Below are 23,519 nucleotides of genomic sequence, written 5' to 3'. Positions count from 1 at the left end.
ATTATTGTATCAAAGCGAAATTTGTACAAGACCACCCACCCTACGAACCTGCTGACTCAGCAAGCCAATCTGCCCGGTTATTTTACCGTAATTACGGCGATCTTTCCCGTAGCTCGGTACCGTTGTCCTGGTTATGAGCTGGCCGCGCTAAGCCGGAAACAGCAGTCCGTTTGGGTTCCAGGTTTCCCTGAGGCTATCCTCACTTGTCATAACAACTTCTACATATAACATACATACATGCAGTGTCCCTAATCCCTTGCTCTTATACCGTGGCGACTATTCACTATTCAAAACATCCGCATCCTTTTGATCCTCTCACTGACGGAGGCGGAGAGTTCAACCACCTATCTATACAATTCACACTTTGATTTGCGCTGCGATTGGGCATTTCCCTCGTTTAGAGCTCACCGCTATCTGCCCAGATTTGCCGCTACATCAGTTCCTGCGAAGTATCGACCGTCATACTCCTTGGGTTGGCTTATGGTGCATTCCTCGGGGCGAGGGATCTTGTAAAGATCTCCTCTGCGGGCCCCGGCGGCGTTGGGACCACGAAGAAAATAGAAAGAGCTGAGGATAGGTGGAACGGCAGCTGCAAAGCAGGGGACAAAAGGGACGACCATCGCAAATTTATTTAACCTTATCCCTTGGATCGCTCAGTTGAGAACCAGAATATGTCTCCTTCTCCACAACTGGCCCCGCCGGGGTCCAGTACCTACTCGTCAAACACTCTGAACGTCGGGGATGGAACATGGGATTCGCAGCGGAATACCTTCCTTCTGCCGAATTTGATGGGCTTGAATTTCGAAACGATGCGATATAATGGTTGGTTTTAGCTTTGTCTTTTAAATATATACTGAAAGCAAAAAGTAAAGAAGAACGAGGAAGAGAAGAGAACTGATCATTAAAATAGGTATGGGGAACAGATTTCGTGAAATGGCCGGCTACCATTCCTTAATTCGAGCCCACGGCGTTATAGCTGCCATCACGTTCCTAGGCCTCATTCCGACTGCCATATTAATGGCTCGTTTCTATTCTCCATCCCCGTTTTGGGCGTTAAGATACCACATATGGCTCCACGTTCTCTCCCTGTTTTTATCGACTGTTGTTTTCGTTTTAGGATGGTTTGCTGTCGGACCTAACAGGAGTTTAACAAATCCCCATCATGGGATTGGGTTGGCGATATATGTTATGATCATTTTTCAGACCTTTTGGGGCTGGTTTGTACATAAGCGCACAAAGGGCAAACGGTTGTTCCATATGCCTTTGAAGGTTATGGTAAGTCGAGCTCCAAAACTTAGCATATAGCCTTGACTACTTGCACGTCTATATATATCAATGGATTCGCTGACTTGGACTAGTTCCATAAATGGCTGGGTCGAGCGCTGGCACTCCTCGGAATTGCCCAAATACCCCTTGGGCTTGCTCTTTATGGTTCGCCATTGGCTCTATTCATCCTCTATGCTCTCGCAGTTTTTACCCTGGTCCTCATTTATTTCATCCTCACCTACCTCCATGAACGCCGTATAGGTGCGGACTATGACAGCCGTGGTAGCTATATGTCAGGCCCTGAAATCGTTGAAGATGGTCACAGTCACAGCAACGCCGGCCGTCTCGCAACTGCCGGAGCTCTTGGGCTAGGTCTTGGAGTGCTTGGAAATCGCATGAGGAATCGGTCACGAAGCAGAACTTCCATAGACGAATCAGATATGACCCCTCGACCGCATCGTGATGACGAAAAAAGCGATCACCACCATGGCGGGAGTGGGTGGAGGAAACGCATCCTCCAAATAGGTGCCCTTGCGGGTGCTGCGGGTCTGGCGAAAAAATACTTTGATAAGCGCCGTGACCGGGAGAGTGATACTGAGTCAGGAAGATATGAACCAGCACATGGACATGGACATGGGCACCATGACAGTCTCTATGACGATTCCTTGGCTCATACCGAGGAAGGGAGGCCACGACCTAGCCATCCACGAGCATACGATGGGCCTCCTAGCCGCCCACCAAGCATAGGATATACTGACAGCGGGTATTTCGAAGAGAGCGAACGAGGCCACGGGGTCCGTAACGCTCTTTTTGGCGCAGGTGCATTTGCCGCGCTGAGAGGAATTTTCAAAAGTCGCGAGAGAAAAGAGCAAGAGCGAGTCGAAGAGCTTCGACGGCAGGATATCGAAAATGAGCGAAGAGCGAGACAGAGCGCAAATCAACGGAGATACACAGGCGATGGCCAACCTCCGCCGTCGCGTAGAACCCCAGGGCGGAGATACTCATTCAGCACGGAAATGACAGAGAGTACAGACCCCCACGTGGCGCCCCCTCCAAGTGATATCCCTCCTGTACCTCCCGTCCATCGTCATCATCATCATAATCGTACCGTCTCTGGATCAGACACTGTAACATCAATTGGCGGCGCTGGTGGTGATGGTAAAAAGCCCCAAAGATCATCAGCAGGATCAGCAGCGACTGCGACAGCAGCAAACTCCAGCCGCCGACGCCGGGGTCGTGACCAATCCGTCGACTCCGAGCCCGTTTCCATCAACGTAAAATTTCACAATGACAAAGGCCGCCGCGTCACGCTCCGCCGCCTAACACCAGAGGAAGCAGCTGCGTCACGTAGAGCAAAGAGGAAGGATCCTCGCCGCTCTAGTCGCCAACGGCATGGGAGTGTCAGCTCCCTATCAGGCCATGAGGGAGCGGATGATCACTGGCGCCGCGTCGAAGAGCGGGAACGCATGCAGCAGGAGGATATGGATGCTGCTGCTGCTGCCGCTGGTGGCGGTGCTTCCACTGCCGCGCCAGCATCGACTATAGGCCCACCAACACCAACGCCAATCCGGAACTACACCGGTGTCCCACCACCTGGTGGTAGTAGTTACTCTGGCCCATTACCGCCTCCCCCGCCTATACCTGGTGTTACTCCTTCAAGTTACCTCACCTCTCCCCCTCCTGGTAGTACGGATTTGAGCAGTCATGCCAGTAAGAGAGAGCGGAGGAGAGCGGAAAGGAGGACGATGTCGAGACAGGGGAGGCATAATGTGGAGTTTACTTGAGAAGGTTTATTCATCCGTTTGTTTATTCTGCGCAAACCCCCCCCTTTACCAACTTTTTTCCCTTTCTGAGATGTTATCTTTGGACTTTTTATTCTGAGAGCTTTCTCTATGTTTGTGATGTTTTCTACGCTTTTGATGCCTTTTGACGCCCCCTTTCTTTTTTACGTATTATGGATCTGGATGACTAACTTCCAATGTAACTATACAAATTCCCCCTTGCTTTTATTCCTTCTACCGGCCTTTCTTCTTCCGTATTTAGTCTTGTTATTTCTATTCTGTGCCACTATTGGTAGGTATATATTTGCGTTCATGTTCCAAATATACAGAGATGCGATTACATACCCCATCAAAGCTAGATATCCAAACACACCAAGTTTGGCTCGGCATTCTTGTTCATCATTACATTTTCGTACACTGTATTGCGAATATCTTCGCCCTCTTTGTTCTCTGTTCTTCCAAGTTGGCAACCCCCCACTGCTCTCAAAAACTCCTTTGCGCAGGATCCATGACACTACTTTAGAGAATCAATCTCAGCATCTATATTCACATTTTTCTTTCTGCGTCTCTCGTATTGAAATATCTTTTCTGTTTATGTGCTTTGTATTATTACTCAACTTTTCTTTTCATTACTCAATTGTTATTCAGTTTTCGAGAGGATATGTTGCATCTAAAAGAATGTATATGCGTTTGAGATTAAAATGAGCGGAAAATTTGCGTAGATATAAATGGCTGAACAAGAATGTAGTGGAAGTGATGCTTTTTCATACTAGATTACTAAAATTCGTGCGGAAGATGAAACACAAGAAGTTTTTATGTAACTTGTTCTGTTGACTGAGTTACAGAGAAGAGGGCAAAAAAAAGGGTTCCGCTAGAAAGATTGCTAGGAGTGATATAGAGAGATCAAAGGATAGAGATATAAAGCGCTTTTTAAAACTGAAAGTTTAGTCATTGAACAGAAGACATGTAAGTAGATAGTGGTTGCTGGATTTTTTAATTCTACATTGCTCAACGCTTTATAATGGAAAAAAAAGGGGAAAAAATTCCAGGCGTGGTTAGTTTGACAAGGGGTAGGGTGGTGGGAAATGTTATTTTATGTACAGAAAGCGGATCTATTTGAGCGCAGCTTCCAGGCTCTCCAGCACCTGTATTCAATCAAATAATCACGTTAGCTGTGTGGCTTCTCTCCGAGGTTGCAGCAGATATGGGGATTATTATTCAAGTGGGGTTTGCTTTCCGTACCTCCAACTCGATCTTTGCCTCAGCGATATCTTGTTCGCTGCCGCTGCCGTTGGCAATTTTTTGTGCCTCGGCAATCTGCGCTTTCACGGCCTGGTTTTTTGGTATCGATTTTAAATCAGCTTCCTTTGCGCTGGATTCATGCATGGATGTCTGCAGACGAGCTGTTCTTTAGGGGTGGGGTGTTTTTCTCCTCACCTCTGCACTGAATTGGTCCAGGGGGAATCCCTCGACGGCGTTGATGCTCAGCTGGGAGTCGGGCTGGACGATAGCGAAGCCGCCGGACACTGTATGCCAAAAACAAATAGGTAAAATATTAGAATCGTCATTGCGAACATGCATAATTTCTCCCTTCTCCTTTTACGTTTCAAAAAGTAATTGTTCAAAAACGTTCATTAGACGTACGGAAGAATTGCTTGGTTCCTCCCGACTCCTCGATGATCTCGACGAGACCGGGTTTCAATTGTTCGATGGATGGGACGTGGTTGGCAAGAACACCCATGACACCAGATTCGGCCGGGATGTTAACCTGGACGCTGTTGTTTCGACAAATCGTATGGTTAGTTTTATTCTGATTTATATACGTAGGACGTTTTTGGTTTGATTTTGGCATTGACTCCGGCGTTCCAGTGGGGAAAACGAGTAGTGAGGAAGAAATGGAAATAGCGGGGGATGTAAAACATACACATCCGTCGACTTGTAGATGCTCTGTACATCAAATAATATTAGCAGAATGTCACCAATGACGAACCATAATGTATCCAATTGGGCTCTGGCATCGCGAATGGAGGAAGAAGACATACCTCATGCGGGAGAACAAGGGAAAGTTTTATTTTATCTGCCACGGCATCGGCATAGCCTCTCCGCTGGAGCGGAGCTCTGAATGCAGAGGGGCTTGCTCTGAGAGCAGCCCGTGCGAATCGGAAAGAGTTCATTGTGCAATTGGAGGAAGGAGAGGAATGTGAGATGGAGAGGCGTGTCTTGCACAGAGCAGAAGTTGAGGTCGTTGGAAAGCTGGGGCTGGTTAGTTCGGGATAGATGGACGAATGCGGCTAGGCTGACACGTGATTTGTAGAAAGAGCAGACTCCGTTCGCCTAGATGCTTGCACGATGCAAATAATTCTAAAATCAAAGATCGTGGTCTATGGTCTTAGATGTCGATGTTACAGATATATTGGATACTTCTTTTGAGTCCGGGCAGATCGGGATCCACCCCGGGGCGTTTATACAAAGTCTTGGTGAGCACAAAGAGTGCCTCTCAAAATGTTAGGATTGCAGGTGATTTTATGTTACAACACTCAGGAGACAGTAAATAGTTATTCTTATACTTGGTTTCTTTACATATCCGTATCATTTCTAGGTGCAAAATGCAAGCATTGATTATTGAATTTTATCATACATTTTGTTGCTGTCATTGTTGGCGCAGAGTCGTGTATACAGAAAACTTGACCTCGCTAAGTGCGCCACTTGACCTCGTTATGTAAGCTGACCTCGCAAATGTGGCCTGTGCCACTACCTGACCTCGCTCAATACATCTTTTCTTGTAATTTGAAACCACTCAATTATTTATCATCAATTCTACAATCAATTCAAAATCAATTTAAAATCAATTTAAAATCAATTTAATACTGAAATTATTCTTGAATTTAATAATAAAGTAAGTATTTATATAATTTATACTGAATTGATTATCAACTGATTTTCAATCAATTATTAATTACTTAAATATATAGATTAAATCTATTTTTATTACTATAATCAATTCAGAATCAATTCAGAATCAATTTAAAATCAATTTAGAATCAATTTAAAATCAATTTAAAATCAATTATTAAATATTTTTATCTTGATATATTTTAAAATTCTGTAAAATATCTCTTTATATTCTATATGAATTTATCTATTCATTTAATTGATTATGAATCAGCTATACATGCTTTGATTGATTGATGAGCTGAATGAATGAGTGTAAGAATAAGTACTCGCAGGCAATTATTCAGGTGTTTGCAGCTTGATATGATATATACTGTTAACTACTAGAAGTATTCACAGTAGAAAGATAAATGTAGAGATTAAATGTATAATAGCATTTAAGCTGAGTTGTGAATAGTATTCATGAACTTCAGTCTATATAGTTATATGTAGTCAAGAGCTGCTAGCTCTATTGATTATGTAAGAGATAGAAATAGAGATAAAGAATTCATGAGAAGTGAGATTTCTTATATACTTCTTCCTCTCTAAGGCTTCATCTGTGAAGCCTTTCACTGAGTGACTTCATAGTCAGCTCAGCACTGCAGTAATACTTACTAAAAACTCTTCACATCTATAAAAAATCTCAGTGAGGAAAAATCTCTTATTATTATAAAGAGAAAAGAGTCTGTCACTCAGTTTCTTATTTCATGAGATTCTTTGTAATTTACAGATTCTTCTCTAACTACTACACAGATTCATCTCATATCTTTTATATAGAAGAGTTCTGATTGACTCTCAATCATTTTCACAAGATTCTTATATAACTATTACATAGATTTATCTTACAGATGAATCACTCTCTATGAGATTATTCTTATCAAAGAGAAATATTTATAAGTTAATCTTTCATTTATTCTTATAAATCATTGCTCTTTGATACTGTAGAATTGTGAGAAATTTTTCATTCTTTTATTAACTCTATAGAATTATAGAATCAAGATATCTGCAGTCTGCAATCACTCTTTATAGTTATATAGAAAGATTCAGATCTGTAATTCATAATCACTCTTATTTACTAGAGTGATCTGACTATTCTATAGAATCACTTATAGTGTAAACAAATCTCTCTAGAGTAGTATAAATATTTCAGATCTATTCATAGAATCTCATCTTCTTTTCTCTTTTTCTATAACAGCTTTCATTCTCACAAACTGTAAGTATTCTCATTTATTCACAAAGTATTTTCACTCAGATGACAGAGAGAGAGTGTTTCTGACAATATTCATATATTAATTCAAGAACTTCTCAAGAATAAAAATTTTTTAATTTCAATATCTTTATAAATAATATCTGATCACTGCTGAGCTTCTTGTGAGTGTCTTTATAACTTCTCTAATTACTTTTTATCAGCTGATAAAGCAGAGACACTGTCACTCACAACTGTATCTTCATTTCTCTCAGCTCTGTCACTGCATCTGATCTTCAGGTCAGCAGCTCACTTCATTTCTTTCTCAGATCAGCTTCTGACTTTAAGCAGTGCAGTCTCTCTCTTTGCTATAAGTCTTCTCATAAGTAATTTCTTACAGACTCTAGCTGACAGTTCTTGTAAAGCTTCTGATATTGTCAGTGTCTTCTACAGTCTCATAGACCTATAATTACTCTCTCTCTGCTCACACAATCTCTGACCAGGTATATACAAATATGTCTAGGTTTTCTATTAATGATTCTCACACTGCAGTGCATTTCTGCAATCTCATTATTAATAAAAGATAAGTCTTCAGATACTCACAAAATCTGAGTAATTAAGACAATACAAATATCATGAATTCATAATAAAAGTTAATCTGAGTAGATGAGCTCTCTCTTCATATCTTCATTATTTTTAGACTGAATACTTCAGTATAACTGAGAGAGTAGACACAGCTTCATAAGAAATATCTGATTATATATGCAGATAATCAGTCTTTAAGATTCTGCTATAACTATATATACTCTGATATTCAGCTTCTCTGAAGTCTGTGTATTTCTGACAGTCTTTATATCAAATGTAATAATTATCTGTACTACAGATATAATACTCTCTGCTTCTTTGAAGAGAAAAATTAGTAGTTATAAGAGAATTAAGTGTCATGAGTATTAATGATGTAAGTGTGAGTTTTCTTTATTTTTTCTTTATTAGTCTCTAAATTGTATTCATAGCTCTGTTTATTTTCTTATTTTTTAGCTTTAATAAGAATATATTTTCTTCTTTTCTTATATACACTGCAGACTGTTCATCTCAGTAGAAACTCATTATCTTATAGACTAGAATTTACAAATGACAGTGTTAATATCTTTATCACAATCAGATTCTTAGCAAAGACTGCACTATTCTGACTTATCAAAATTCATAGTATAAAAGTCATGTCTCAGCTTCTGCAGATATCTTATCTACTCAGATAATTTCTAAGTAAACTTATTCATCTTATCAGAATACTCTTATCACTGAATCTTGAATCAGAGCTTACAATCTCACTTCTCTGAGTTAATAATCTCTTTGATCTGATATTCTCTTTCACTCTCTAGTACTTTGTAGACAGAGTGATGAGTCACAGAGTTCTCTTCTAAGAATTTCTTATATTCACAGAGTAAAGAGATATAAAAAACATTATATATCTGTAAACTAGATAACAGTTTCAATCTGTAGAACTGTGAACTAACTTTCTTCACAATCTTATAAGACTTTATTCACAAGAGATTCAGCTTCTTACTAGATCTTTATATAATAATGTTTTCTAGACTCAGTCAGACTCTATTATCTTTCTTAAAACTCTTTATAATATGCTTGAAGTCATAGTATCTCTTCTGATACTCTTAAGTCTTTTTCAAGAATTTATAGACTTTCTTCTGAATCTTCTGAATTCTCTCAGCTCATTCACAGGCATTATCACACTCTATAGTGTACTCTCACAGGTTCATCAAGATTATTCACAGATAAGTCTTAGTAAGCATTTCAAAGAGAGTTTTATCTGTGCTGACATGTTTTAAGTTGTTATACATGAACTCTGTAAGTAATAATCAATACACTCAGTCATTCTGATTATAATTGACAAAGCACTGCAGATACTGTTTTAATATACTTATCAAATATTCTATCTGATTATCTGTCTGTTAATAAAAAACTGTACTTAGATCTTATGAGATCTTCAGTATAGTTATCAGATTAGATCAGAACTCTTCTACAAAGATTAATTCTTTATCTAAGACAATGTTCACAGATAATTCATGCAATCAGATCACATCACAGATAAAGATATAAGTTAAATTCTTTAACTTCAAGTTCTTATAGATGAGTATAAAGTGTGCTATCTTGATAAAGTAATTCACTATTATCAGCACACTGTCAAAGCAGGTATTATATATATTCTTACTTTTAGAGAGACTCACAAGAGCATTCATTTCTAGCTGTTTTTAAGGTTTTTATAAGATGAATAGAGAAGTAAGTTCTTCATATAATCTGAATCATACTACTCACAAACTCTGATAAATAGTATAAGAATTTACTATCTTCTTTACAAGTTCTCACATCTTTGATTAGAAGTATTTTCTTATAAGCAACTTATAAGTTCTAGTATCTATAAAATAACTCACTAGAGAAGAGTTATAATACCTTTTAATAAGTTCTACATGTAGAAACTCATTTACAGATACATAAATTCAGCTCTCTCTTTATAAGAGATTATTTAAATCTCTTTAATTCTTTATTTCTGCAGAATTGATCTCTGCTGTGAGTAGTTTTTAAATATACTGAGTATATTCATTCTTCAGTTGCAGTTCAGACAATCTGAATAGAAGATTTTATAAAGACTTATACTCTGTTTTCTCTTATATCAGATTTTCTACAGTGCTTCTCAAAGCTCACAAACTCTTCAGATTATAGATACTCTCTTCAAGAATTCTCACAGAGATTCTCAGAGTGTTAACTCTCAGTGTTATAGAAAGTAGTTATACAGACTTCTTCTCTTTCTCTTCTCTCTTCTCTTATAAGAGATTGAGAGACTCTTCAGTCAATCTCTTTATAACACTCAGTCTGAGCATCTTATAAAGCTTTTCTATCTTCTCTAGTCTCTCTATGTCTGTTACTCTGATCTTCTTAACATAGTCTGATCTGTGAGAGAATCTATCTGCTGAGTTCTTAGTTCTCTTAATATATTCTATCTTAAATCAGAACTCACTTAGTCTCTGAGTTCAGTGAATCTGTCACTGTGAGAGTTTCTTAATTAAAGTAAACTGTTATAAGCTATTATGATCAGTTCTAATAGTAATCACTGTTATAAGACTCTTAAAGTAGTGATATCAGTGATGAAAGAATTTCACTATTATAAAAAGCTTCTAATTATAAATATCATAGTTAATCTCTGTGAGTTATATCTTTTATAAGAAAAAGATCACTGAAACTCAGTTCTTATTTAACTGTAGTTATAAAACTATTTCTAAAATTATAAAGAAGAAGACATCTGTCTTCAATCTAATTAAGAGTAAGAGATTAAAGTGAAACAGTATCACTGTATTCATGAATATCTATTTTAATCTTATAAAGACTCTGTAAGCTTTTGAGATAAGAAAGTTCTCACAGTTCTCTCTTCTTAATAATCTTTTCATTCTTCATTCATAGAATGACTTCTTCTTATTTTCACTCTTCAGTATATCTATAAGAGTCAAGAAGATTCTCATGAATATAAAGATAAACTGTCTATAGAAATTCACAAAGCTCAGAAAGATCTGAATCTTATAAATACTAGTTAACTTTAGTTATAATAGAATAGTCTTAATCTGTGAAGATTTCATCTGAATATTATTTATAGTAATTATATATTCTAGAAAATTAATCTAACAGACACTGAAGTTACACTTTATAAGCTTAATATACAGTTCTGTCTCATCTAAGATCTTTAACATACTTTACATATACTCAGTGTGTTCTTTCTTCTTTACAGAGTATACTATCACATTATTCAGATATATTATTATAAAGACATTCAGATATATGTGAAGTGTTTTATTAATAAAAGACTGAAATACTACAGAGATATTAATCAGATTAAAAGACATTACTAAATATTCAAACAATTTCAGTGCAGTTTTAAAGACAGTCTTTTATTCATTCTCAGACTGTATTTATAGCTGTGTATATATATTAATCATATTCAGTTATGTGAATATAATAGCTTTCATAAGATAGTTAATTACATTCTCAATCAGAGACAGAAAGTAGCAGCTCTTTATTATCTTGAAGTTCAGATCATAGTAGTCTATATATAATCTAAGATCTTCATTCTTCTTCTTTACAAATATCACAGAAGCTCTTACAGAGGTCTATAAAGATTAAATAAAGTTATTCTTTAGATTCTTCTTCACATAGATCTGTAAGATCTCTGTCTTATAATAAGAGAGTTTATAAATTAATTCTCAGAAGAGTTTCTACTCTTCTATTAAATTTATTATCAGATTCTTCTTATAGTGAGAAGAAAGCTCAGCTATCTTAGTTAAACTGAACATCTCTATAAGATCTCAGTATTTCTCTAATATCTGAAGCTCAGTTTTCATAACTGTGAGATTCTCAGATACTTATAAAGTTATTATATAGATGAGCTTATCTTCTCTAATTAACTCTATAGTATTAACTGCTTCTATCTCTGTAAGTGAGTCTGTCAACACTGATTAAAAGTATAAACCTGACTTATAGACAGCTATGTGCAGATTGTGTCTTTAAAGTTATATAAGTCTTAAATACATATTATCTATAATATCTGTGATAATCATAGTTTTCACAAATCTTCTTCAGATTTCAGAGAGATCTTGTAATTCAAAAATGACTCTTATAAGTTTCTCAGCTCTCAGATCTGAGTTCTCATATTCTACTTATTATAAGAGCAGGTTTTCAATCTTTATCTTTCAGCTCATTTACTTCATAAGCTTTAAAGATATCACAGTGACCTGAGATTCTGAGTTCATTAATACTTCTTATACTTATAGAGCAGTAGTACTGCAGTGCAGTCTCTTTCTATAAGTAAGTATTTTCATTGAAGAAGTAACAGATTCAGATATTAGCTTTAAAACTCTTAAAAAGACTATTACTGACTCTGTTTATAACTTCTCAAATTTCTATTTTAATTTATCTGAATAGTTTATATGAAGATATTCTGATTTAGAACAGATAAAGTAGAGTCTCTTTTTCTTAATCTCTCTATTATACACTCTGTTTATAAAAGCTTATAAAGCTCTTTCTCTCTACTTAGCAGTCAGATATAAATCTCTCTATATTTTATTATCTTTTTCTGATAAATCTGTTCTCTGTTATTCTGACTCTTACAGAGTCAGTTAATAGTTCACTCTCTATAAGTCTGTGACTCTCACAGTAATTCATAAGTAATAAATAAGAGTTATCAGTTTCTTCAGAGTTAAGAACTTAGAGTCTTACTTAATAAGCTTATTCTATATATCTTTATTCAGCTTCTTTATAAATATCATTATTCAGATCTTATTTCAGAGCTCTGTTTTCACAGATCTCAATTCATATTATAATTTTATAAAGTGCTGTAAGTAGTCTTTATCAGATTTCTCATCTCTTTTTCTAATATTAATAATTACAGCTCAGATATTCTCTGTCTGACTCACAGAGTCTCTTAACTTATTCTCTAAATAAGTCTTGAGAATAGATTATCAGAATCTCTTATAATTATTCTCTAGATAATTCAGTCAGTTCTTAACTTCAGTATAATAGAGATCTGTTATTATATAAATAACAGCTTCTTTATCTTTTATATCACACAGTCAGACTTATAAGTTAATTTCAAATACAAACTTATAAAAGCTTTTATAGATTATGATTCAATAGATAATCTTAAGTAATTATAACTTGAGAAAGTTTCTTTTCAGTTTATAAGTATCTCTGAAGATTATGTCTAGAGACTTGATTTAAGAGTATTTACAGACAGTAAGTATTTCTTATAGAAAAATAGCTTAGTTCTGTGAAAGATACTTAAGAATATTCTTCACTAAGATTGATTTATTTATGAATTTGAAGAATTTCTCTATCACAGATATAGAGAATAATATTCTGTAAGTAATTGATAAGTTCTCTAAGACTTCTTTTACAGAGATTATTCATGATTTGAGTAACTGCTTCTAAGTGTCTGCAGTAGAGTTTATAGAGATTAAAGTATATAAGTTTCTAGTTCTTTCAGTTATAACAGATAATTGCTGACTGACTGAGCTTGAAATGTAAGAATAAGTACTTACAGACAATTATTCAGATATTTACAGCTTGACATGATATATACTGTTAACTACTAGAAGTGTTCATAGTAGAAAGATAAATATAGAGATTAAATGTATAATAGTATTCAAGCTGAGTTGTGAATAGTATTCATGAACTCCAGTCTATATAGTTGTGTGTAGCCAAGGGCCGCTAGCCCTATTGGTTACATGAGAGATAGGAATAGGGGTAAAGGATCCGCGAGGAGCGGGATTTCTTACAATGAGACTATGAGTGGATTGAAAGATTGAAAGTCAATTACCAACTGATTATTACTGTATTGTGCGAGGTCGGGGTCATGATTATGTAACGAGGTCAAGTGGCGCACTTAGCGAGGTCAAGTTTTCTGCTTCCTGCGCAGAGTCGGACGGATGCTGAGAGAGCCCACGTGACTAAGCGAGAACCATCCATTCCCACACAAACTAATCTCCCGCCCTAAGCGAGCGCATCTTCAGCATTTGGCAGTCCAACCTCCGTCAACACAGCTACGACTCCAACAGCGCTTCTGTTGCGACAATCCCGTCAAAATGGCCAGTATGTATCATCCGTGTCTCTACCTCTGTCAGATTTGTCACCATTATTTGCATGCTGAGCCTTGCGTACTGACAACTTCGCTCCGTAACAGAGTCCAAGAACAGCTCGCAGAAAACGGTGAACAAGAAAGCCCACCGGAACGGGTACGTGAACATTTTGTTTCCCGCTTCATATATGTTGCATTCGATATTCCTCTGGAATATTGTGACAGCTCGAGCTACAAGTTGCCTGCAGATGATCTCTACTTTGGTACATCGCGAAGGGACAAAATGCTGATTTCTGGACCTTTCTTCTTAACAGGATCAAAAAGCCAAAGACCCACCGCTATCCTTCCCTCAGGGGCACAGATCCTAAGTTCCGACGGAACCACAGACATGCTCTGCATGGTACCATGAAGGCGCTGGTACGTGTTTGATTTCATGACACTTCACATCCACATGAAGGACATGTATTTCCCTGACCCAGTTCAAAATCATCAACTGACACACTATTACAGAAGGAGATGAGGGAGGGCAAGAGAGAATCCGCATAAACGACTTCTTTTTGTTTTCTGTTTCCCGGGTCACGGTCCAGTTTTATACTTCCATGTGTTATGTCGATAGATCTTTAGCCTGGCTTCGAAAATCGGAGAACCCTGAAAATGCTTTAAGCCTTTCTGCGGAAATTTCCTTCTTCTAGCTTCATTCCACGTCTGTCCAAAAAGCTGATAACTATGTGAGTTCGGGAGTATGTGTCGTGCTCCATGCCTTAGATCAGCGGTGGCAGTTGGAATGACACTATTCTCCCCAATTCGAAGGCAGCTTGGTTCGCTCACAATGCCACGGAACTGAACCTTGTACCCTGGTCTCTAAATACCATTCCTTTTCTCCGGCTACTTTCACAAATCTGTCGACGGTTTTCGGTTCATTGCGGCTGTCAGCGGTTCTCGCGACCGGTAAGCGCGTTTCCTCTGAATGGTCCCTTTCCTCTAGTGGGACAAAACAGGCATATGTGTGTACAGCAGTGGATCTTTTCTCCATGCCCAATTGCTGAAGGATTATTATCTTTTCGTGCCGATATCGAATTCCCCTGCCGTCTAATTACCAAACACCTTTTTCCTTGCTCCCCATGGTGCGAAGGTGCATGGACAGATGTGCTACATACTACGTATATATTATATTATCCATAATGTTTTGCAATTGGATTATTACTTCTTTTATATGTTTACTTTTTTTAAAACACTGATTTCATCGGTTTCCATCTCCACTTTTAATCTACACACATATCAACGATACCTGCGCTCTGGTAGTGTCCAATATATTAATGGCAAACTCGGGCTATTCTCTTGAGCCAAAGTAGTCTTACCCGAGCAGCATTATGCACAAAGTTTTTCAGGTTTGGATTCATTATCTACGCTCTGGCGTCCACATAATCAACTTCTTATCAAATCCACCACTAACCAGCCGTTCTTCATTCTCTCCGTCATTCAAGCGAACCCAACCTGCCCAGATACTCCTGACCTTGGTATCAGGTTCATGTCCTCCTGTCAAAGACACGACCAGCTTCCCCGTCCTAGCGTCTATACCCCTAATCACCCCATCCTCTCCATTAACCCAAACCCCAGACCCGTCGGGCCTCCAAACAACCTGCGGGGTAGAATATGCTGTTTGTGGCGCCATCGTGTTCACTTGAGCAAGGATGGCAGCGTCCTCTCGATTATGGATGCCAAGATCTGCCATCGCGCGTAATGCCTGTGTCACCCGCTGGCCGGAGCTTTGCCTACGTTCAGGCGGTGTAGATGGTGATGCCGATGGCATGAGAATCCGCACAAATATGAGTTTCATATACGGCTGGCTTGACGTCGCGACAGCAAGAAGGGTTGGGTCTCGCGGACTAAGAGCAAAACAGGCGGGGGAGAACGCAACCCATGCATTCGAGTGTGGTGATAGATCCTGCTTTCCAAGAAGTGGGCATTCGTGCGGTTGATTGTTGATCGTTCTATGCCCTCTTTCGAGCCTGTTAAGGGGCGATTCGACGAGGTAATAGTATAGGTTTGTTGAATCAGCTACAGAGGCCAGAAGGACTAGATCCCCCGTACCCTGGCTGCGCATGAAGAGAATGCACTCCGGTACCGTGGCCGTTTTGATAACCGCTAGCGGTTCACCGATTGTGAGCTGCGCACCTACATCTGGGATTGTGATGCGGTAGATATATATTCTCGAATCCCACCCCGCCGTCGCTAGCCACGTGGTTTGGAATATCGGCTGCTCTTCCTGGAACGCCACCACCGCTACGGCACATTTGGTATGATCTTTTCTGGATGCTATAATTTTCTGTCCTTGGAATAGCAATAGTTGCCCGGACATCGTTGTCGTGGCTCGGTATGCGCCATCGTAGAGACAGGTGCCAGAAAGAAGAGGGGAATCTACTAGGTCTTTGAATGTAGATATGACAGAGTAGGGGGCGTCAACTTCATAGAGACTCACGCGCTTGTCCGCCCCCGAAGCAATGATCACTGACGATTCTTCCGGATGGCCATCTTCTGATGATTTTATATAGGGTTGAACAGTGACGGTGACTAGGTTCGACTTGCTTGGAGTCTCAATGATGTTTGGTGTCGATGGTGCTAGGGTCTGGTTTAGTACATGATTTACTGACATAAGTAGATGAGTGCCTCTTCTACTCTAGGGATGAAGCTTGGGATCGTCGAGTCGTTATAAGGATAACAAACTGACCTGCCGTCCAGCAGTAACATATATCAAGGCGCGACAGAGTGCAAACCGAGAATATAAAGCACATTTAGCCGGAAAGATCTGGGTATTAAGAAAATTTCGAGGATATATAAAATATTCCTTAAAGTCGAAATTTGTAAAAAAAAAAAAAAAAAAAAAAAAAAAAAAAAGAGAGAGAGAGAGAGAGAGAAGAGAAAAAGAAAAACTCACCAGGAATGCTCCACCCATCCTGCCCTTCTTCATGGGCAGTTCTTTCAAATTCCAGGGATTTATCAAAAACCATCTTTTCCTCCAGAATTTTCTCAATAGTCCAATCCTCACTCCTTGGCTCCAAAGCCGAGAGACCTAAGTCGGGCGGCAGGCCCGTTTCTTCGAGAAATGCTGCTAGTGTTTGCTCGTAATTGTTGGACCTGAGGAACCGAGCTACGAGGACGCATGGTGATAAAGAGGGCGGACGGGGAGATGGAGATGAGGACATTGGAGAGTCCCTTTTGAAATTTCTTGCAGTGCTCTCTGTATTTTACAGTATTTGCATCTTCCCGTTTTAACTTTGGCTTGTTTCCTAGAGATGATCAGTCTGGGGAGGCTTGGGAGGCAAAAAAGCCGTACCATGACAGGATGAAGCGGAACATGGCGAAATAGTTGTATATTTATACCGTATTCTCGGCAGCTAGGCGCTTGATGAGTCTGGTAAATGCCAGATTCATCTTCCACCACTGGCTTAGAAGTCCACCACGTAATTATAGTATTGAAAATTGCTTGAAAATTGCGTATGATTCCGACAAGAGTCTTTGATTCTGGGAATGGAGGTTCACGCTTGGAAGTTGGAAGCACCCCGTGCTGCCTTTGTTAATAACTATTGTATCTACTAAATGGCGTCACAACCCACTGTCCATACTGGAGAACTGAGAGATTTATTGCCAAAATACAAATAAAAAAATTAATAATATACCCTCTCTATTAAAAAATTCATGTCAGATTGACCCAGAAGGAATATGATAGTTAACTACCCAAAGCGAAAGGAAGAGACAGGAACAAAACTAATAAAAATATATTTATCTGTCCAAACATCTGACCTATCATCAAATCATCGCGAGCAAACGGAGGAAATAAAGAGCAAAAACGTCAATTCCCTTAGGAGAACATATCCTCCGCTTTCCTACGCTTGCCCCCTCGGCCTTGAAGCTTGTCAGAAAACAGCTCCTTCCCCTCATTGCTGTTATACTTGGAAGGAAATAGCTCTCTAACGGAGGCAGCACCTTTGATAGATATTCCTTGGGCAGCACCGCGTATAGAGATCCCCTGGTCCTCCGAGGCAGCAACATGAATGCTCATACCATTGTTGTCACTTTTATCTGGAAATAATTCAACCGGACCTGTTGATCTGCCGGATGCCTCGCCACCACTGGCGCCATCCATCAATGGAACAGGCATGTGTTTAGGAAATAGATCTGCGGTTTCGTCCGCAGCATCGAACGCATCCGAACGGCGATGGTTGCTCGAGGTGGATTTTTTGGGGAAAAGCTCCCTTTTGAGGTAGCTGGATGTTGTTTTATTCGGGAATAGCTCAGGACGCCCAGAGCCGTCATCGATAGTAGCGTATTCGTTAGCCCGTGACATTAGATCTCTGCTTCGGCTGTTTCTTGGAGAGCGGTTTCTGAATGATTTACGGGTCCGTTCCCGGCTATCTAGCGTTGAGTCTTGGTCGAATTCCATTCTAAGCGGAGAAGCGCTACGATCCCGAAGTCGCCCTGACGAGCCAGGGCCGTCATCAGGAAAAAGTTCAATCGTATCTCGCCTATCACGTCTCGATCTATCTCTACCTCTATCTCCATTCAACCTGCCTTCATTTGAGCCGCTCCTCTCTCTACTCCGGCCCCCGTCATCATCGTACATACTCTCGCTGAGATTTTCTTCGTTGGCACGACCCCGTCTTCGTCTATGTTCCCTGTCATCGAATCGTCTTCTGGTGTAATCACTCTCACTATCGTCCCGCCGACCGCTACGCCGTCTGTCGGCAAACTCTCTCCTCATTCGTTCGCGGGGATCATGCTCTGGATGCATAAGATAAAAACGACTAGATTCGTGGGCTCGTTGCCTTTTTCGATCTGTCTTCACCGCTGTTCGTACTTGCAAAACCGACTCTGGGTGTGTAGATAGGGATTTCGCCGTCCGTAGTCGCAATGAATGTAATGGCGACGGGTCCTCCTCGGGATTTTGTTGTGAAAATGTAGCCAGCGCTTGTAGCCCGATGTCGGTACAGCTGTACACCAGATTTGCAGACGTGTCGTCGATCCATTCTATCCGGGTGAGTTCTTCTGTCACGAAATGCTCACTTGAGTACCGCTTTAGATCCTCTGTGGTAAGTTCATCAACTCCCCGGATGTGAACCTTTTCAAACTGAGGCTCCTCGTTGAGGTGAGAGCTTGCCACTGCTTCTTCTGCCGTAACTGATGGAACTTGCGCCTGCTATACAGATAGCTATTAGAAAGATACAGTGATAGTAGAGCAGTGTGAATTATACTAACAATTCCAACATGTTCTGGTTCTGGTTCTGGTAAAGGACCTAGATCAAGGTCCATGTCGATATCCATGGAGGAATCTATCATGCTGGGATTGAGATTTGTGCCATTGGTAGGCTGCGGGTGAAGGGAAGAAGCCACCTCCATATTGACAAAGCACAAAAGTTCTTAAACCAAGTTGTAATATGGTTGTGTACGATGCTGTGATGATACTAGTTTTAAGAATTGCCAAAGGGCAATTGATGAAAGGCGTCCACTTATGTATGTTGGTGTTTAATATCGCTGCTGACAATGAAGCCTTTTTGTCGTCACACGGGTGAGCTCAAGCGTTCCAAAAACAGACTAGCGCGCAAGCTTCTCAAGCTAGTTGCCCATTATGTCATTGCTTATGTCATGTTGTCCTCAACCTCCAAATTCTGCTCCCAAATGATATTCATGGCGTGTACATACGATAAGATCATTCAAATAGTAACAATTCAGATACCACTGTTTCGATGATTATCGCGATGAATTTTTTTTCTTTTGGTGCTCTTCTTTATTTGTCGCTCGATAAGCAATTGGCCTAAGGGCTTGCAGAACAGTCAACTCAAAATTTCAAACCAGAAGAGAGACAAAGTAACCATAAACTGTTGCCATAGCATGATGATGATTGAGCTCTTTTGCCCCAATGTTCTACACAAATGGCACCCGGTAATTACCCTTGTCATTCGACTAATTTACATGGTTATCGATTGGGCCCAATGCTTTCTCAGGGTTGGAGGATGGCCGCCCTTTTGTCGCTCAAATAATTATTAACCTTCTAGCTATATTGAACTAGAAATGGCACAGGGCATATAATCATTATCAGCCAATGGGGGAGAGTGAAATCAGGTGTGTATCGCTGGAGTCTACTTATATTCATTTCGGTAATGACATTTATGTCTCTCCATTAACCGCTAGATTATCAAATCAAGGCCTGAAAGTACCTTCGCGCTGAGAAAACCATTATCTAACACTGTCACAATGACCAAAGCCAACTCCTATTTTCCTATCCTTTCGAATGTTCGAAGGGGCTTCTCCAATGTCAATCTTTCCAACCCACCCGATTCGCGATTGCTTTAACAACGTAAACTAGGCCGAGCAACACTGGCACCTCGATCAGTGGTCCGACGGTTGATGCTAGAGCCTGGTTGCTGTTGGGTCCAAATGTCGCAACAGAAACAGCAATGGCGAGCTCAAAATTATTGCTGGCGGCAGTAAAACTCTGCGTGGAAGAGAGTTTGTAACCAAACCCAAGTTTGTAGGTGACGAATAAAGTCGCAAAGAATACGATGACGAAATAGACAATCAAAGGAGCCGAGACTCTGACGACTGAAACTATCTGATGAACAACCTGCCGACCCTGGGAGGCAAACAGCACGAAGATGGTGAAGAGGAGGCCTATGAGAGACCATGGACTCATCCACTTCAAGAGCGTGGATTCATACCAAGCCGGACCGACTAGTTTCCGTAGACTAAATCGAGTCACGATCGCAGCTCCAAGTGGGATTCCAAGGAAAACTGCAACACTTTTGGCTGCAGTCGAGTAAGATAGTGTGGCTTGGCTGCCAGAATTGCCGATTATATTGATGAAAAGAATAGCAAGTGGCGCGAAGAGGACCATTTGAAGCAGCGAATTGACAGCCACGAGGATAGCACAATATTCGCCGTCACCGCCAGAAAGGGCCGTCCAAATTAAAACCTACAGTTTACGGAACACGATGCCAACCCGTTAGCTTTAACCGGAGCTTGCGTGAATTGCTATAATGGTGGAGTTTTCCTCTACCCACCATTGCTATGCATCTTGCCAACCCAACAATAATAAGACCCTCTCTAAGCTCCGGTTTATCTGGCAAAAAAGCCCAAGCCAAAGCCAACTAAAGACGACATGGCATATTAGCCACTATGTTCTGTTGACCACACGAGAGAGGGTGCGACACTTGCCATTAATAAGGGGGCAATGACCCAATTGACAAAAATGCTGAAAGAAATCTGGATCCATATTTGGCGAGTTTGGAAGAGGCGGTGCAAAGATTCATAGCGCACTTTGCATAGGATCGGGTACATCATGACCAAAAGACCAATTGCTTAAAACCTCATCAGCACCTGGCTAAAAGAAACGGAAGGTAAAGGAAAAATGAAAAGAAAGCCATGCCCTGAACATACCAATGGGGACGGAAACACCAACAAATGTTCCTTTTCTCAACGCTGGACCAGTGTTGGGGACAAAATTACCAAGGATAATGCCGATTGCCATCGCAAGGAATATCCATAGTGCAAGAAATCGATCGAGAATCCCAAGGCCCTTAAACAAGGACACCTTGACAGCCTTGTCCGGTTCGACGATGCCCTGTTTTTCGACGTTGGGTTGTGAAGACTCTACTATTCCCTGAGGATTATTTATCTGTGTTTCATCTGTATTGGTGTCATGTCCTGAAGGGGACATGGTGAGTTAAAGACGACAAAAATCTTGGTTTGACCCAGGAATAGGAAACAGCTGTGAACTTTTCAAAGTAAGGGAATATGAAATCGTGGATGTACATGTACTAATGCATCATACATATACTCCTTCGTGTGGTGGATTGTCACTCAGGAGCCATGATTGGCTGTTCAGCTCACTGACACCCACTAGGTTGCAACCTTAAATTTTTTTTTTCAGGACACAACAACAACGCATCTACTACAAGCCTGAAAATGCCCGAGGGACCTGCCCGGAACGAAGATAGCTCACCAAAAGCATTTGGTTTGTCGAACTAAGGGCATAGTCACTAAGGGGGGAGATAGCCGAGTTTATCATTCATATTCCGCCCACGTGCATCAAAGCCAACGTCTACAAGTATGAGTTGCTGCTTGTACTGTGAGCGTCTGAGAAGAAAAAGGGAGGAAATGTCATTCCTTACAGGATTTCGCGTTGTGAGGCTCTTTCTTTGGTCGAATGATGGCTGTTTTGTATGGGACATTTCGCTTATCGACCTGCAAATGCAATGATTGTGAGGTACAGAATAAGGCGTCTGAGATTACCTGTCTCAACATTAACGCAGATTGCGCCGATAAATAGTTTATTTTCCAATTGTGAGTCTTGTCTGTGAGCGAGTAATCGAACTATTTGGAGTTGGGAGGATAAGTCCACTCAGAGATGGATGCGAATAGAACTTCTGCCATGGGAAAGTTAAATGTTGGCTACGATTTGCTGTGCGAATGTTCTTTCTAGTGGTAAGTTGACCATACCTTTCTTTTTATTTGATATAAATGCATTTCTAAACCTAGGTAAGCCGACTTTTCTCGACAACTCGTTCGTCTGGAGTCACGTAACAGGAGAACAAATACTATGAATACGCAATTGATTTCCAGATGAGGCCTTCATGGCATGCAGAACCTTACTAGCTTCCTACTGCGTATGTCGCTCTAGTAATACCCAGATACGACCATCACAACAGATACTCAGCTGCTCAGCTGCTCAAGCGCGCGTACTTTCGGGTGGACATGACCCACATCATTTTTCTCCCACCTCGTAGAAGTTAGAAGTTTGGCGGGCATATGGCATCGTTGCAAAACTGATTTGATGCCGGAGACTGCTGGCTAGGTATCATATGTTCCAAACTCCGTTCTATGTCTATATCTTTCTCACGCATACCTAGGAACGGAGCACGCATGAATGTACTTGTTGTGCTTCTTTCTTCGAGGTCCAACTACGAACAAGTCCCTAAAAAGCCTGATTTCAAGCGCACCATCTATCTTTGAACCTATAGCACTAAGTGGCGTCGACCATCCAACAAGTTTTCCCAAACGTCATCGGACGCTCTCCGGACGGATGTTGTTTAATCACATCAGTGGCTGCGTGTGGGGGCGGATACACTCTCTCTATTTCATTGACGTAATAAATGTTCGTCCGTTCAGAGTGATTGAAATTGTGGGAAGGCATAGTGTACGACGTGTACATTCGATAGTGAGTGGTATCTTGCTGGCTAAAATGGAACGTACGTTAGCCAAGTCGGCGGCGTGGAGAATGCTGATTCAATCACAAACGCTGTGGGAGTCGAGGCTTTTTCGCCCATCCCGAGGTGGATTGCCTGGCACCTTGAGATGGAATCTCTCATGCCGCGCTTTATGGGTACGTTATGCCTTGTCTCACTGGGTGGCACTGGGAGGGTATCGACAATCCGTCAGTCCTGGCTTCACGAGGATGGCATATTAACATCTGGGCCATTAGTCCATTAGTGAGAAACGATTTTCTTCTGAGCAACGGGTTTTCGAACTGGATTGACGTGCTCCTCAGGTGACTGATCTTAGGGTTGATGCAGCTCTTTTCTTGTAGTTAGTCAGCTGCCCGTCGGGAAACAGCCGTTAATCTTGCTTTGTTGCTGGTTTCTCAGAATTTAAGCTTTAGTCATGAGGTAGTTAAGATACTAAATAAAGTAAGCGGCGAGTAAAAATAAAGTTTTTATGTTGTAATAGTATG

General features: G+C 40.5%; 6 protein-coding genes across 8 annotated transcripts; 2 read left to right on the top strand and 4 right to left on the bottom strand.

Moving 5' to 3' along the window:
• The first annotated feature begins 193 nt into the window (after positions 1–193).
• Positions 194–4,077, top strand: BDCG_01518 (uncharacterized protein). Its single transcript, XM_045417029.1, has 3 exons — positions 194–822; positions 911–1,275; positions 1,359–4,077. The coding sequence occupies exons 1-3, from the start codon at positions 672–674 to the stop codon at positions 3,048–3,050; spliced, it is 2,208 nt and encodes a 735-aa protein (XP_045273958.1). The 5' UTR covers positions 194–671; the 3' UTR covers positions 3,051–4,077.
• Positions 3,580–5,653, bottom strand: BDCG_01517 (ATP synthase subunit delta, mitochondrial). The gene is made up of 6 exons (XM_045417028.1): positions 5,090–5,653; positions 4,972–4,994; positions 4,692–4,822; positions 4,485–4,573; positions 4,290–4,379; positions 3,580–4,192 (listed from the first exon to the last, which is right to left on the bottom strand). Exons 1-6 carry the CDS (start codon positions 5,219–5,221, stop codon positions 4,160–4,162), a joined length of 498 nt encoding a protein of 165 aa, XP_045273957.1. The 5' UTR covers positions 5,222–5,653; the 3' UTR covers positions 3,580–4,159.
• Positions 5,654–13,802: 8,149 nt separating this feature from the next.
• On the top strand, positions 13,803–14,341 carry BDCG_01516 (50S ribosomal protein L29e; the record flags this gene model as incomplete). The annotated part of the gene is made up of 4 exons (XM_045417027.1): positions 13,803–13,809; positions 13,901–13,952; positions 14,110–14,212; positions 14,306–14,341. The coding sequence occupies 4 exons, from the start codon at positions 13,803–13,805 to the stop codon at positions 14,339–14,341; spliced, it is 198 nt and encodes a 65-aa protein (XP_045273956.1).
• Positions 14,342–14,979: 638 nt separating this feature from the next.
• Positions 14,980–17,130, bottom strand: BDCG_01515 (the record flags this gene model as incomplete). Of its 2 annotated transcripts, none has more annotated exons than XM_045417026.1 (2): positions 16,524–16,656; positions 14,980–16,414 (listed from the first exon to the last, which is right to left on the bottom strand). In XM_045417026.1, exons 1-2 carry the CDS (start codon positions 16,585–16,587, stop codon positions 15,195–15,197), a joined length of 1,284 nt encoding a protein of 427 aa, XP_045279625.1. In that variant the 5' UTR covers positions 16,588–16,656. The 2 variants fall into 2 exon arrangements, with proteins under 2 accessions (XP_045279625.1, XP_045273955.1); XM_045417025.1 differs by lacking the exon at positions 16,524–16,656 and adding an exon at positions 16,731–17,130 and having other exon boundaries at positions 15,195–16,414.
• On the bottom strand, positions 17,060–19,493 carry BDCG_01514. Of its 2 annotated transcripts, none has more exons than XM_045417023.1 (3): positions 19,049–19,493; positions 17,130–18,989; positions 17,060–17,082 (listed from the first exon to the last, which is right to left on the bottom strand). In XM_045417023.1, the coding sequence occupies exons 1-2, from the start codon at positions 19,187–19,189 to the stop codon at positions 17,655–17,657; spliced, it is 1,476 nt and encodes a 491-aa protein (XP_045279623.1). In that variant the 5' UTR covers positions 19,190–19,493; the 3' UTR covers positions 17,060–17,082; positions 17,130–17,654. The 2 variants fall into 2 exon arrangements, with proteins under 2 accessions (XP_045279623.1, XP_045279624.1); XM_045417024.1 differs by having other exon boundaries at positions 17,130–18,986.
• Positions 19,494–19,635: 142 nt separating this feature from the next.
• Positions 19,636–23,393, bottom strand: BDCG_01513 (arsenical-resistance protein). The gene is made up of 6 exons (XM_045417022.1): positions 22,289–23,393; positions 21,961–22,215; positions 21,227–21,906; positions 21,005–21,147; positions 20,851–20,937; positions 19,636–20,762 (listed from the first exon to the last, which is right to left on the bottom strand). The coding sequence occupies exons 3-6, from the start codon at positions 21,504–21,506 to the stop codon at positions 20,106–20,108; spliced, it is 1,167 nt and encodes a 388-aa protein (XP_045273954.1). The 5' UTR covers positions 21,507–21,906; positions 21,961–22,215; positions 22,289–23,393; the 3' UTR covers positions 19,636–20,105.
• Between the last annotated feature and the right edge of the window lie 126 nt (positions 23,394–23,519).

The sequence above is a fragment of the Blastomyces dermatitidis genome (genome assembly GCF_000003525.1).
Source record: "Blastomyces dermatitidis ER-3 genomic scaffold supercont1.2, whole genome shotgun sequence".
NCBI lineage: Eukaryota > Fungi > Ascomycota > Eurotiomycetes > Onygenales > Ajellomycetaceae > Blastomyces > Blastomyces dermatitidis.
This window is presented reverse-complemented; position numbering and strand designations above follow the sequence as displayed.

Bases quoted from the DNA above. Each gene is read 5' to 3' on its own strand.
- BDCG_01518 (XM_045417029.1), top strand. From the start codon at position 672: ATGTCTCCTTCTCCACAACTGGCCCCGCCGGGGTCCAGTACCTACTCG. The intron at 823-910 runs GTTGGTTTTAGC...TCATTAAAATAG, and splicing joins CGAAACGATGCGATATAATG to GTATGGGGAACAGATTTCGT. The intron at 1,276-1,358 runs GTAAGTCGAGCT...GACTTGGACTAG, and splicing joins ATATGCCTTTGAAGGTTATG to TTCCATAAATGGCTGGGTCG.
- BDCG_01517 (XM_045417028.1), bottom strand. From the start codon at position 5,221: ATGAACTCTTTCCGATTCGCACGGGCTGCTCTCAGAGCAAGCCCCTCT. The intron at 4,823-4,971 runs GTATGTTTTACA...TCGAAACAACAG, and splicing joins ATCTACAAGTCGACGGATGT to CGTCCAGGTTAACATCCCGG. The intron at 4,380-4,484 runs GTGAGGAGAAAA...CCAAAAAACCAG, and splicing joins TGGACCAATTCAGTGCAGAG to GCCGTGAAAGCGCAGATTGC.
- BDCG_01514 (XM_045417023.1), bottom strand. From the start codon at position 19,189: ATGGAGGTGGCTTCTTCCCTTCACCCGCAGCCTACCAATGGCACAAAT. The intron at 18,990-19,048 runs GTTAGTATAATT...CTATCTGTATAG, and splicing joins AACCAGAACATGTTGGAATT to CAGGCGCAAGTTCCATCAGT.
- BDCG_01513 (XM_045417022.1), bottom strand. From the start codon at position 21,506: ATGTCCCCTTCAGGACATGACACCAATACAGATGAAACACAGATAAAT. The intron at 21,148-21,226 runs GTATGTTCAGGG...TGAGGTTTTAAG, and splicing joins TGGTGTTTCCGTCCCCATTG to CAATTGGTCTTTTGGTCATG. The intron at 20,763-20,850 runs GTGGGTAGAGGA...CGTAAACTGTAG, and splicing joins TGGCAAGATGCATAGCAATG to GTTTTAATTTGGACGGCCCT.